Source organism: Silurus meridionalis, chromosome 18, assembly GCF_014805685.1.
Source record: "Silurus meridionalis isolate SWU-2019-XX chromosome 18, ASM1480568v1, whole genome shotgun sequence".
Taxonomy (NCBI): Eukaryota; Metazoa; Chordata; class Actinopteri; order Siluriformes; family Siluridae; genus Silurus; species Silurus meridionalis.
The window spans coordinates 18399905-18413857 of record NC_060901.1 but is presented as its reverse complement, the minus strand read 5'-3'; the positions used below and the strand labels follow the sequence as shown (position 1 = coordinate 18413857).

Genomic DNA, 13953 nt, shown 5'->3' with positions numbered 1-13953 from the left:
CAAGCAATGAGGACATGAACTCCATCTGCAGAAACGCAGCCCCAAAACGTGACATTTTGAAGAATCGGATATTTAAAAACATTTTCTGGATTGTTTAGTTTCCATACGTGTTGTTTCATAGTTTGATTGTCTTCAGTATTAATGTAAATAAAGAAAACCCAATGAGGGCGTGTCCAAACTTTTGAAATTATAACATGAACGTAATGGGGGGGCGTGTGACGCTACGTGATGACGTCACGCCCCCAGAGTAGACGTGGCATAAAGACGGTTTTAAAGTCGCAGCCTGGAGCAGATCTGTGATCATTACTCTGTATTATTCTGCACACTAAACAGCTTCGTGGTAAATAAATAAATCTAAAGCGTTTAAACGTAAAGTTATTTTATTTGTTTATTTTTACAAGCGCGCAATAAACGGAACCATGGCTTCGGCTCCGAATAATAACGGTTCTGCTGGGAAATGGGAGGTCGTGAAAAGAGGCAAGAAACAGAACAGTCAAGCCGAGAAGAAGTCCAGAAAGGCTCTGATCGAGCCGAACTCCTCAAAAATGGAGCTGTTTCGTAAGTAAAATGTTTTTGTTTTTTTAATCGTATTTAATCAAACGTGACCTCCATCTTTAGCTAGCTCAAACGGGGCGAGCTAGCCGGGGTTTGTATTAGCGTTAGCTAGCCGTTCTGTCATTCGGTGCTCAAGTGTATTGGTTTATTAGCAGAGCGAATAGTACAGTTATAAACATTATAAATGAAAATAAAACTAACCACAAGCGGGTTGCTATCAGACATCGCTAGCATAAGTCGCTAGCTAGCATGCCTCAGGAGCTAGCTAGACATCATTCAGCAGCACGCGCACGTTCACATTAAAGGTGCAATAGTCGATATTGTTTATTACTCATAGAAAAACTATATATATATATATATATATATATATATATATATATATATATATATACAAAATGATATTAAAATAAGCGAAAGTGTATTTAGTTGGAGTAGAAAACGCGTCTGGAAAACTAACTTCCGGTCCCGCGCCTCCTGTCAATCTTGGACAAAAGTTTGTGGACACCAACATCAGATTGGTGCTTCTCGGTTCCTCTTCTTCAGCCTGTTCCACAACGAGTCCCCATTTGCTGTCCAATGTTCTGGGAAGATGTTCCACTAGAGTGGATCATTCAGCCACAAGGATGTTCTGAAGGTCAGGTGCTGATGTAGGGGAGATGAAGTGAAGAGCACTGGGGTGCAGTCAGTGTGTAACATCTTATCCCAATAGGGTTTCTGTAGCAGATCAAGATCTTATACTCCAACCTGTATTTTTTCGTGGTGCACAGGTTCGGGTCTCCTAGTTCAAGTAAAGGGACAATTTCATGTTCGCATGTCCGAAGACATCCTATACAGCTGTGCGTGTTTTTGGGACGGAAGTACGATTTTGAAAAAAAAAAAGCAGGTGTCCCAATACTTTTGTTTGTGAATTGTAAATAATTGGCTCTGGTTTCAGTTTCTGTCACAGGCGAATAAATAACTACCGAATCAGCATGTCTGCGTAATCCATTGGTATATGAACCGGTTTAGCTTTTAAGTTCAGAGCTTAGATTTTGTTGAGCAACCCCAGAAATGTGTGTATAGAGATCGTTTTCGAAACGTTTGCACGCTTAGAGACTCGCCTCTGCTCCGCTTTGTCTTGCAAAATTCTCGCGAGCGGAGCGCCGTTTCTCAACGCTCGTCTCCTTTTCACCCGGACGGACAAAAACTAGTTTTTTGTTGTTTGTGCAGCACCTGTAAAGATGTCCAAGACGATATTCGAGGGTTTAGAGAAGATTGGAAAGAAGCAGAACAAGGAGCAGGTTCCTCCTCCGGCTGAGACCCAACAGAAAAAGCTCAATGCAGCGAAGCAGCCCAAGAAGTCCCAGTCCACCAGCAGCCCGAAAACAACTCACTACAAAACATTGGAGGAAGCAGTCAAAGCTGTGAGATGATGTTATAATACGACATACCAGCACCCATAATGTACTGGGGGGGGGTGTCTGCATGCATGCATGCATGGTTATTTATTTGATTTTTCTAGATGGATGTGGCAGAGTTGAAACAACAGCTGGACAAAAGTCAAGCCATGTTCCCTGAGAATCCATGCGTCTGGTTGAAGGATCTGGCTGGGTATCTGAACAGCAAACTTCTCGCCCCTGACACCGATCCCACGCTCAGCAGCTACGCTCACGGTGCGTTTAAATAACCGCAGGATTCCGATGGTGTGGAGTGTTTTTTTTTTTTTCTTCCAGTGCATCAGTCTGAATGTGTGAATCTCTACACAGATTACCCATACTGCCTCGCTGGAAAGGAGCTCCGCAGCGTAATCAAGAATCTGTTGGGGAAAAACGGTGACGCGCTACAAGAGTTGTTCGATCACTGTGTACTCACTATGCTCCGGGAGATGGACAGACAGACAGGTGAATACATCTCAAGCTGCGGTATACGGACAAAAGTTTTGCGGACACTTGTGTGTCACACGATTGAGGGTCTCACAGGGTTGAGGGTGGTGGTCATTTTCAGGAATCACAGTCTTGTATTTATATATTCATTTATTATTCATTTATTCTTAACAGCTGAACCGCTGCATGGGTATAGGATGTGCATCCAGGCCATCATGACGAGTAAACCCAAAATAGCTACGCTTAGCCTGCCTCAAGTAAGTGACCATTCCGTCTGATTGTTTTTATTTATTTATTTATTTATTTTTCTGTCTAGCGAATGGGTTGCGAGTTTCCGCAGATTTATAAGGTCTAATAAAATGCTTTAGTCTGTTTAAATATTCTATTGTATTTAGTCCAAGTCCTGGTGAATCAGTATCCAAGTCGCTCTGGATCAGGGAGGTCTGCCAAACACCCAATATGTAAAGGTTGAGATGGTGTTAAACGGTTTAACAGGAAGCACAGAACACCAGTTTATACTTGAGGCGTGAGCAGGAGTCTATAGAGCAGGGGTCACCAGCCTTTTTGAAACTGAGAGCTACTTCTTGGGTACCGATTAATGTAAAGGGCTACCAGTTTGATACACACAGTTTTCAGTTTGATCTGAAATAACAAATTTGCTCAATTCACCTTTTATTATGTTATTTTTAATAATTAATGATATTCATCTATGTGAAGACACTGATCATGTTCATGATTTCTCATAATAATTATCAACAATAATTTAACAAAGTAGGAAACAGTTATTTTTAGAGAAGACCATGTTGAAAAGCACTATGTTGGTGACCCCTGGTATAGACAGTCAAATCCTCCCTGTTCATCTGGTTTCCAAATGGAGCTGTAGGATGTTCACGCACAGTTTTGTTCAACGTACTCACCAGCTTGGTCTCTACCCACATTCATAGGCATTCACTAATCTCAGAAATGAATGGAAGGCGGGAAAACTAGAACAGCACGTAAAAGTGAGCTTCGGAAAATACCAACCCGACAACAAATTCACAATATGTCATGTCGAGGGGGTTCAGAATTACGGAGGAAATAATGGAATCGATAAATATTTTTGTTCTAAAATAGTTCGGGTTAATTTTTTTTGTTTTTTTCTTTCAATTTGTTCGCGATCCCATCGATTAAAAAAAAAAAATCTAATTTTAATAAAAGGATTTTATTGGTTTGTAGTTCAGCTGAATAAAATTCTACAAAATGTAAAAGTCTAATATTAATACAAGCAATTACACAATTACAACACAATTAATTGTAAAAAAAAAAAAAAAAGTGTTTCATGATAATTAAGACTGCGTGTTCATTTCGGCGCTTTCCTACACAAAGGTGGGTGAATTGTCCACCATGCACGCACGCACGCTCAGCACGACACGATTTTGCATGTCGCTGCGCTCCAAAGTTTGCGTTTGGTGCACTCCGACCTGCGAATTTGTCACGTGAGCACAAGTATCCGATAGATCAATACAAGATAATATATATATATATATATATATATATATATATAAAGATTTTAACGTGTCCTTTTGCCACCCATAACAGTAGCAGGTGTCTGAAGGAATTTCCTGTAGCGAAAGTCTGCTCTGCTTTACACAAACGTATTCGGGTTATTAGCTGGAAAGTGGCCATTGTTTACCGTCCGCTTTAAGCGTTTAAGTGAATTAGTCCTGTTTGCCGAGTCTTTGACGACGTCTGTCTTTTGTAGCACCTGGAGCTGCTGCGCTCCCACCAGAACCGTCCTCTGAAGTGTCTGAGCATCATGTGGGCTCTGGGACAAGCCGGCTTCTCCGATCTCGCCCAAGGCATAAGAGGTGAGTATTATTCTATTATCCATGACCCAAACACAATGGAATCAATTACCTATTACGGATTAGACTGGGATTTCAGGATTGTTTCAAGAGTTTGTTTAATTCCGTGTGTGTGTTTTATTTATTTTTTATTTATTTATTTATTTATTTATTTTTGTCCTGTAGTGTGGCTGGGAATCATGCTCCCTGTTCTAGGAGTAAAAACTCTGTCTGCCTATGCCATTGCGTACCTAGAGAGACTGCTCACGTGAGTATTTGTGTTTGATCTTGCACATGACCGGACATTTGGGTCCTCAGACTTTAGTTGTGTGTTTGTGCAACTTGTTCCATCTTTGTTCTAGGCTCCATGCCAATCTGTCTAAAGGCTTTGGCGTAATGGGCCCGAAAGAATTTTTCCCTCTGCTGGATTTTGCTTACATGCCCAAAAATGCCCTGTCAGCAAGGTAACCCATGACCACACCGAAACCCCACTCACTCGATAAAGCCAGATAAAGTTCATCGCTATTAAGAAATGTTTGTTTCTTCAGTCTGCAGGAGCAGCTGAGAAGGATCTACCCACGTCTGAAGGTTCTAGCCTTCGGCGCGAAACCGGAATCTACACTGCACACGTACTTTCCTTCCTTTCTCTCCCGGGCCACACAGAGTTGTCCAGACTCTATGAAGAAAGAGGTAAGAAGTTTTCACGAAGACAAAACGAACACGGAAAAACTACTCGCACTGGAAATCCTGTAACGGTGATTCGCAGACTAGTTTGAAGGTGTTTCGAAGGCGTTTCATACGCCAACTCTGATGGCACCTGAATGAAGAAAGGCCTGAAGACCCGCTTCCTAAATGGCTTAACCGAAGGGGTTAAATGTATAGACTGGGCACGATCACATCTTATTGTGCAGTGTTCCAGTGTTGCCAGTACAGTGGACATTAGTAGCTACTAATGAAAATTGGATTACAATAAAGGGTGAGAGGGCACGCCCCAGATAGGGAAACAACGTCTACGAACCGGGGATTCCGAACGACCCGTTAAATTAAAATCCCCAAAGTTCACTGCTGCCGTTGAATCAGGAAGATACAAACACAACCTTGTGCTTTCTTTCAATCCAGTAAACATCAAATCTGTAGTTTTTATTGATTTATTTATTGTATTTGGTTTTTTTTATCTGTAGTTGCTGAGCAGCATGACTGAGTGCCTTTGTGTAGACACACAGAGTTTGGGTGTGTGGAGGCAACTTTACACTAAACACCTCACCCAGTCCAGGTAAACATTGACCCTACGGTTAATACCAGTTAAATGTGTCCAATGGGATGCGACTACATTTGATATTTATTAGCCTTTACGTTCATGTATCAATGCACCCTGTTCATAAAGGCACGAGTCGTAAACCCTTTTTGTCTTTCTCCATCAGCCTCTTGCTGAATCACCTTTTCAGTATATGGAGCACACTACCACCCAAGGTACAGTAGCTGATCAGTATTTAGCTGTTTTAGATTGCTGTGCACTACTGCTGAACACCGGTTTTGTTTGTTTTGTAGTTGCGAAGCAGCCTTCAGGAAACGATACAGTCTTTCAAAGTGACCAATGAAGAGATCAGGGCCACGGCGAACTTGGACGATGTACAAGAATGCAGCGCTGTCTGCAGTGTAAGACACGTTTCTGACTCATGGGGCATAGAAATGTAGGATTATGTATTACATTTTGTACCACAGTACAACACTCTATTAAGTGCAATACTCCATTTTGATTGGTTAATTAGCTTTCTTTATAAGCTAATTATAGCTTTTGGTAGCTGTGTATGGGGGTGTGTCTATGTATGAGTGGGTGTGTGTGTGTGTGTATGGGGGTGTGTCTATGTATTAGTGGGTGTGTGTATATATACGTCCGTTTCAAAATTTTTAAACGAGTTTTAATTGGTCTGCTGCTACTAATTTATTTTAGTAGTCGAGTATTCCATCGAAAATCGGATCAGAACTTTTTCTTCATTAAAGAGCAACACTATGTAAGAGAGAGCGAATAAGACGGGTCTCTTAAAATTAACAAGTCATTTAATTTTTCTTTTTTTAGAAAATTAAGTGTTTTTATTGCTGAAATCGCATACAAGAATATTGGTTAAACACTAAACCCATTTAGTTCATTTCATTCCCATATTACATCACCATAAATGCTTACTCATCATCTTCTCCTTCTCACAGTCTCTGCAGATGAAAATTCACTCTCGGGGGTTCCCGTGGTCGCGGGTGCTGTTGGCGCTGTTGGTGTTTGTCGCCGGTTTTATAGCCCATGACGTAAGATCTCACGGCGCATTCGCCGACTCCACCACGGCGCTGTACCTGCAAAAGAGCGGCGTCACTGCGGCGTCGCAGCAGGCCTGGAGTAAAGTGTCCCATTACAGCCGGCGGAGCATCAAGTAAAAACCTTAACTCGCATTTCGTAACGTTGGATTCACGTGCGCTGCATTGCACTTATCGCGTTCTGTCGTTGTCACGCAGCTACTTGGCTAAGAATACGCCGCATTATTACTCCCTGGCTGTGGAGACCGTGGGGCCGTTTTTGGAAGCCGCTCTGGAGAAGACCAAGGTGGCTGCGGTCTTTGTCACACAGAAGAGTTCCGAGTCGATGCTGTGGCTACAGGAGAGCGCCCCCGTACTGGTAGAACGGGTAATTCTTTATTTTTTTTTTTTTAAGACTTCCACTCGTGCAAGTCTGCATGTATTTAATGTTGCCCTTTGTTTATTTTGTATCCTTGCCCACTTCCAGATCAGCGCCATCACCCCAGAGAGCGTTTTCAAGTTTTTTGAGTTTGTAAAGGAGCTGCTGCTGTTCGTGCATCAGAACTACATCCTGCCCGGCCTGCAGTACATCGTTACACTGCTCCAACAGCTTTGGCAGCTGCTGCAAGACTCCTGCAAGTCAGTACAAGTGTTTAATTTAGTAAATGGATTATTCCTGCCTGGGGACTCTGTTGTAGGAGCGATTTGATAATTGTTAAACCTTTTATTGAATAAACGATTAAAAAACAAGGAGATCCATAAGTAAAAATCGAGGCATTATTCGGATGGAAATGGAGCTCCAAAAGCTTCATGTCACGACACCGTCACGTAGGTGCAGAACTGGTGTCATTTAGAAGCCAGTAAGATCTTTTGCACTGAAAATTCCCGGTGTATATATATCCCATTTTAAACCACAATATCATAGTTCGGCTGAATTCATTATTTTATACACTGCTGTTCCACAGTTGACCTGTAGGTGGCTTCTGAAATTGCTTCACAACAGGTAAAAGTGTCAAAGACAAGATTTGAATATATTTTCATTGTATTAGTTGAGATATATATATATTTTTTTTTTCTAACGTCAAAATGTAACTGTTCCCTGTAGGTTTTTTTGTTGTGGTTTGATACAAAGGTATTAAGATATGAATATATTTTTTAATTTACATCTTTTGATGCTGGTTATTTGTCAATTATTCTATCGATTTTAGTATCAATTCCGATGTATGACATTCGCCAAAATAATGGTATCGAGCCATCCTTAGAGCACATGCTTCTCTATTAGATTGAAATCTTGCAGAGGTTTAGCTCTATGGACCATTTTCTTTTATTTATTTGAAGTTGAATATCAATACATTTTGCTAATGTATGTTTTTCTCCCCCCCTGTAGTGGTGAAGTGTCGCTCCTCTGCATGCAGAACCACGTTGTGGCTCTTACCAACAGCACATGGATTTACTTGCAAGACACAACAACAGCCATCAGGAGCTGGGCTCAGGAGCTGCTGTTCAAGGCATGATACACGCCCAGAAAACAGGGCGGAGACTCTTTATTTACATCGACCCTTTCACAACTGGCTGTAAAGACTGTACGATACTTTTCCACCTAATGTCTCTCCGATTTTGCAGAACTTAACAAGAGATGAAACACTCGCTCCCTTCTTCATTTCACTCTTCCCAACTACATCATTTAGGAACGCCGTACACTCGTTTCTCAATTTCAGGACTTTTTAAAATGTTTTTTTTTTCTCTCTCTTGTTGTTTAACTCCGAAGATCACAGATACAATATTTATTTTGTGTGTGTACTTGTTAAATAAAAGACGGTGAAAGACACAGCAGGAGTGACACTCGGGTACGGAGAGCGACGCGGGATACACTTTTTAAAGATTTCATTTCCATTTGTGCCAATTTCATTCTTTATATGAACATAGGGTGAACACCTGAAAATATCATTTGGTTCGTGCTCCCATTCCACATGTTTAGTCCCAAATAGCTGCTGTTTGGAATGTCAGCGTTCCAATTCATCCCAAATGTGTTTAATAGGGTTTGGAGCAGAGACGCTTTAGATCTTACACAGCAACTCATGACCTTCATAGACGTGGTTTTGTGCACAGGGGCACCGTCATCCTGGACAGGTTTGGGTCTCATAGGTTAAGTTGAAAGTTGAATCCAAATTTGCCTCCAAGTTTGCGGTAACAGTTCAACACACGGCTGGAAAAGGCAGGCGTTCCAATACTTTTGTTCACGTCATATAAGTGTGTGGTTTTATTCCCTATTTGCTGATTGCATTCCATTGCTGTGCGACCAAACTTTGTTTCTTTTTCAAACTTTTTTTCAATCTGAAATCCCAGTATCTGAGAGACTTCATGGTGACTGTAGTTCCTGTAATCCGCCAGCCTTTTTTAAAAATGTGATCAGATCAAGATGAACACGAAGGTGTCTGTTCTCGACGCCTCGTTCTCTTCAGTTAAGACTTGCCTGATAACCACAGGACTGGCAACTCATTTCTAATTTCAAGATTTCAATTCTACGTTTGATCGTCTGTTCATTTCCCATGTTGACGATAGGCTCCTACACCATAAGGTGTCAAAGGGTGAATATTTTTTTATCACTGTATCTGTAATCGAGTCTGATTACAATACAGATTCACTATTAGGCCATAGCTCCTCCCCCTCCTCGTTCCATGGAAGTACACCAAGGAAGTGTAAAAGAGAAATAATATAAATATTAAGATCTCATTTTATTTTATTTTATTTCTTTTTGTTGCTTTGTATAAATGGTTTATAAATAATTTAATAAAATCTGTGCAGCCCTGTTCATGTAGTCATCTGTATTTTAACTGTTGGAGTTTTTTTTTTTTTTTTGCTTTGTGCATGAGCAGTGCAATGTTCTTGCGAAAAAGTATTTGGAGACACAACCATCGCTCTGTGGTTCCAAGTCAATTCAATTGGTTACATTACTGAAATCATTCATTAAAATAACTTTTCTTTCTTTTCTGGTAGTGAAACATTAGCAGTGGATATCGGTACTCATGATATATATATATATATATATATATCACACACACATACACAGTGAGGAAAATAAGTATTTGAACACCCTGCTATTTTGCAAGTTCTCTCACTTAGAAATCATGGAGGGGTCTGAAATTATCATTGTAGGTGCATGTCCACTGTGAGAGACATAATCTAAAAACAAAAATCCAGAAATCACAATGTATGATTTTTTTACTATTTATTTGTATGATACAGCTGCAAATAAGTATTTGAACACCTGAGAAAGTCAATATTAATATTTGGTACAGTAACTTTTGTTTGCAATTACAGAGGTCAAACGTTTCCTGTAGTTTTTCACCAGATTTTGGCCCACACCTCCACACAGATCTTCTCTAGATCAGTCAGGTTTTTGGCCTGTCGCTGAGAAACACGGAGTTGGAGCTCCCTCCAAAGATTCTCTATTGGGTTTAGGTCTGGAGACTGGCTAGGCCATGCCAGAACCTTGATATGCTTCTTACAGAGCCACTCCTTGTTTATCCTGGCTGTGTGCTTCCGGTCATTGTCATGTTGGAAGACCCAGCCTCGACCCATCTTCAATACTCTAACTGTGGGAAGGAGGTTGTTCCCCAAAATCTCGCAATACATGGCCCCGGTCATCCTCTCCTTAATACAGTGCAGTCGCCCTGTCCCATGTGCAGAAAAACACCCCCAAAGCATGATGCTACCACCCCCATGCTTCACAGTAGGGATGGTGTTCTTGGGATGGTACTAATCATTCTTCTTCCTCAAAACACGTTTAGTGGAATTATGACCCAAAAGTTCTATTTTGGTCTCATCTGACCCCATGACTCCTCTGCAACATCCAAATGGTCATTGGCAAACTTAGTGTATTACCAACAGTAACCGTGGAAACAGTGGTCCCAGCTCTTTTCAGGTCATTGACCAGCTCCTCCCGTGTAGTTCTGGGCTGATTTCTCACCTTCCTTAGGATCATTGAGCCCCCACGAGGTGAGATCTTGCATGGAGCCCCAGTCCGAGGGAGATTGACCGTCATGTTTAGCTTCTTCCATTTTCTAATGATTGCTCCAGCAGTGGACCTTTTTTCACCAAGCTGCTTGGCAATTTCCCCGTAGCCCTTTCCAGCCTTGTGGAGGTGTACAATTTTGTCTCTAGTGTCTTTGGACAGCTCTTTGGTCTTGGCCATGTTAGTAGTTGGATTCTTACTGATTGTATGGAGTGGACAGGTGTCTTTATGCAGCTAACGACCTTAAACAGGTGCATCTAATTTAGGATAATAAATGTAGTGGAGGTGGACATTTTAAAGGCAGACTAACAGGTCTTTGAGGGTCAGAATTCTAGCTGATAGACAGGTGTTCAAATACTTATTTGCAGCTGTACATACAAATAAATAGTTTAAAAATAATATATTGTGAATTCTGTATTTTTTTTTTTAGATTATGTCTCTCACAGTGGACATGCACCTACGTTGACAATTTCAGACCCCTCCATGATTTCTAAGTGGAAGAACTTGCAAAATAGCAGAGTGTTCAAATACTTATTTTCCTCACTGTGTATATATATATATATATATATATATAGACTTCTACCTTTAGGGGTCGCCACAGCGGATCATCCGTCTCCAAACATAATGATGTAGATCAATTATAATAAAATATGTTGGTCAATATTGCAATACAACTTTTTGCAGCATTTTCTCAAGTGTATGATTCATAATAGAATTACATAAACAGGAAAAGAAAAATGTTTGCACTTTAAAATCAAATCCATTCAAGTTCATTATACTCGAGCGCTCGTATCAGGGTAAAACACTTCATCATTGGTGTCACATTCTTTCGAGCACTAACTACATTTGTGAGCTTGGAATTCACCTGATATTGGGCCAACAAAAACCAAACCCACCATCTCACCATACTTTATTAGAAGGATGCTTTGTTCATACCACGCAGTTTGGGTCTGTTCAGACATTGGTCTGTTCCAAAAGCATCTAATAATACAATCTGTATTAATCAAATGCTTAAACACTGTTATAATTAAAAAATTGCCTCTAGAAACCATTCCAAATTCACAGGGAAAGACCAAGTGGAAAGGGAGTAAGACCAGGAGCATTGGAGGTGTTTAAACTGTTCTATCATGGTGTGGATGGAAAGAGAAATGGTGTAGGGGTGATTCTGAAGGGAGAGTACAGTAAGAGTGTAGTGGAGGTGAAGAGAGTTTCTGATAGGGTGATGATAAATGTCATTAGTGCCTATGCTCCAAGTGGGTTTTGAGATAGAGGAGAAGGAAAAATTCTGGAGTGAGTTAGATGAAGTGGTAGAAGGGGTACGTAGGAATGAACAATTGGTGATTGGGGCAGACTTTAATGGATATGTAGGTGAAGGGAACAGAGGTGATGAGGAGGTGATGGGTAGGTATGGCCTTAAGGAGAGGAATGTGGAAGGGCAGATGGTGGTAGATTTTGCTAAAAGGATGGAAATGGCAGTGGTGAACACTTATTTTAAGAAGAAGGAGGATCATAGGGTGACGATAAGAGTGGAGGAAGGTGCACACAGGTGGACTATGTTCTATGTAAGAGATGCAACCTGAAGGAGATTGGAGACTGTAAGGTATTGGCAGGGGACAGTGTAGCTAGACAGCATCGGATGGTGGTCTGTAGGATGGTTTTGGAGGCGAAGAAGAAGAGGAGGAGAGTGAGGACTGAAAGAAGAATAAGATGGTGGAAACTGAAGGAGGAAGAGTGTAGTGTGAGGTTCAGGGAAGAGATCAGACAGGAGCTTGGTGGTGGTGAAGAGGTGCTGGAAGATTGGGAAACTACTGCAGAAATTGGTGTGACATCTGGAAATAGAAAGGAAGACAAGGAGACGTGGTGGTGGAATGAGGAAGTGCAGGAGAGCATAAGGAGAAAGAGGTTGGCAAAACAGAAGTGGGATAGACAGAGTGATGAGAAAAGTAGGCAGGAGAACAAGGAGATGCAGCAGCAGGTAAAGAGGGATGTGGTGAAAGCCAAGGAAAAGGCATATGAGAAGCTGTAGGAGAAGTTGGATACTAAGGAAGGAGAAAAGGATTTGTATCACTTGGCCAGACAGAGGGACCGAGCTGGGAAGGATGTACTGCAAGTTAGAGCAGTAAAGGATGGAGAGGAAATGTGTTGACTAGTGAGGAGAGTGTGTTGAGAAGGTGGAGGGAGTATTTTGAGCAGCTGATGAATGAGGAAAATCAGAGAGAGAAGGTTGGATGATGTGGAGTTGGTGAAGCAGGATGTAGATAGGATTAGTAAGGAGGAAGTGAGAGCAGCGATTAAGAGGATGAAGAGTGGAAAGTCGGTTGGACCAGATGACATACCGGTAGAAGCGTGGAGATGTTTAGGAGAGATGGCAGTGGAGTTTTTGACCAGATTGTTTAACAGGATTTTGGAAGGTGAGAAGATGCCTGAGGAATGGAGAAGAAGTGTGCTGGTACCGATCTTTAAGCATAAAGGAGATGTGCAGACCTGCAGTAACTACAGGGGAATTAAGTTGATCAGTCACACCATGAAGTTATGGGAAAGAGTAGTGGAAGCCAGGCTGAGAGAAGAGGTGACCATCTGTGAGCAACAGTATGGTTTCATGCCGAGGAAGAGCACCACAGATGCCTTATTTGCTTTGAGAATGTTGATGGAGAAGTATAGAGAAGGACAGAAGGAATTGCATTGTGTATTTGTGGATTTAGAGAAAGCCTACGACAGGGTGCCAAGAGAGGAGTTGTGGTATTGTATGAGGAAGTCAGGTGTGTCAGAGATGTATGTGAGGGTGGTGCAGGACATGTATGAGGACAGTGTGACAGCAGTGAAGTGTGCAGTAGGTACGACAGACTGGTTTAGGGTGAAGGTTGGACTGCATCAAGGATCGGCCCTGAGCCCTTTCCTGTTTGCAGTGGTGATGGACAGGTTGACGGACGAGGTCAGACAGGAGTCTCCCTGGACTATGATGTTTGCGGATGATATTGTGATTTGTTGTGAGTAGGGAGCAGGTTGAGAAGAGCCTGGAGAGGTGGAGATATGCGCTGGAGAGAGGGGAATGAAACTCAGTAGGAGTAAGACAGAATACATGTGTGTGAATGAGAGGGAGGGCAGTGGAGTGGTGCAGTTGCAGGGAGAAGAGCTGGAGAAGGTGGAGGAATTCAGGTACCTGGGGTCAACAGTGCAAAGTAATGGAGAGTGTGTTAGAGAAGTGAAGAAAAGAGTGCAGGCAGGGTGGAGTGGGTGGAGAAGAGTGACAGGAGTGATTTGTGATAGTAGGGTATCTGCAAAATGAAAGGGAAAGTTTATAGGACTGTGGTGAGACCTGCGATGTTGTATGGATTAGAGACAGTGGCATTGAGTAAAAGACAGGAGGTGGAGCTGGAGGTAGCAGAGCTGAAGATGTTGAGATTTTCGTTGGGAG

At 41.8% G+C, this 13953-nt stretch overlaps 1 protein-coding gene across 1 annotated transcript; it reads left to right on the top strand.

Moving 5' to 3' along the window:
* Nucleotides 1-228: 228 nt before the first annotated feature.
* tmem214 (transmembrane protein 214) lies at nt 229-8351 on the top strand. The gene is made up of 16 exons (XM_046874012.1): nt 229-558; nt 1765-1958; nt 2057-2207; nt 2301-2435; nt 2592-2674; nt 4159-4264; nt 4427-4508; nt 4603-4704; nt 4789-4930; nt 5422-5513; nt 5662-5710; nt 5789-5896; nt 6446-6660; nt 6743-6911; nt 7011-7162; nt 7911-8351. Exons 1-16 carry the CDS (start codon nt 420-422, stop codon nt 8035-8037), a joined length of 2046 nt encoding a protein of 681 aa, XP_046729968.1. The 5' UTR covers nt 229-419; the 3' UTR covers nt 8038-8351.
* The last annotated feature ends 5602 nt before the right edge of the window (nt 8352-13953 follow it).

Bases quoted from the DNA above. Each gene is read 5' to 3' on its own strand.
- tmem214 (XM_046874012.1), top strand. From the start codon at position 420: ATGGCTTCGGCTCCGAATAATAACGGTTCTGCTGGGAAATGGGAGGTC. The intron at 5,514-5,661 runs GTAAACATTGAC...TTTCTCCATCAG, and splicing joins AAACACCTCACCCAGTCCAG to CCTCTTGCTGAATCACCTTT. The intron at 6,661-6,742 runs GTAAAAACCTTA...GTTGTCACGCAG, and splicing joins TACAGCCGGCGGAGCATCAA to CTACTTGGCTAAGAATACGC.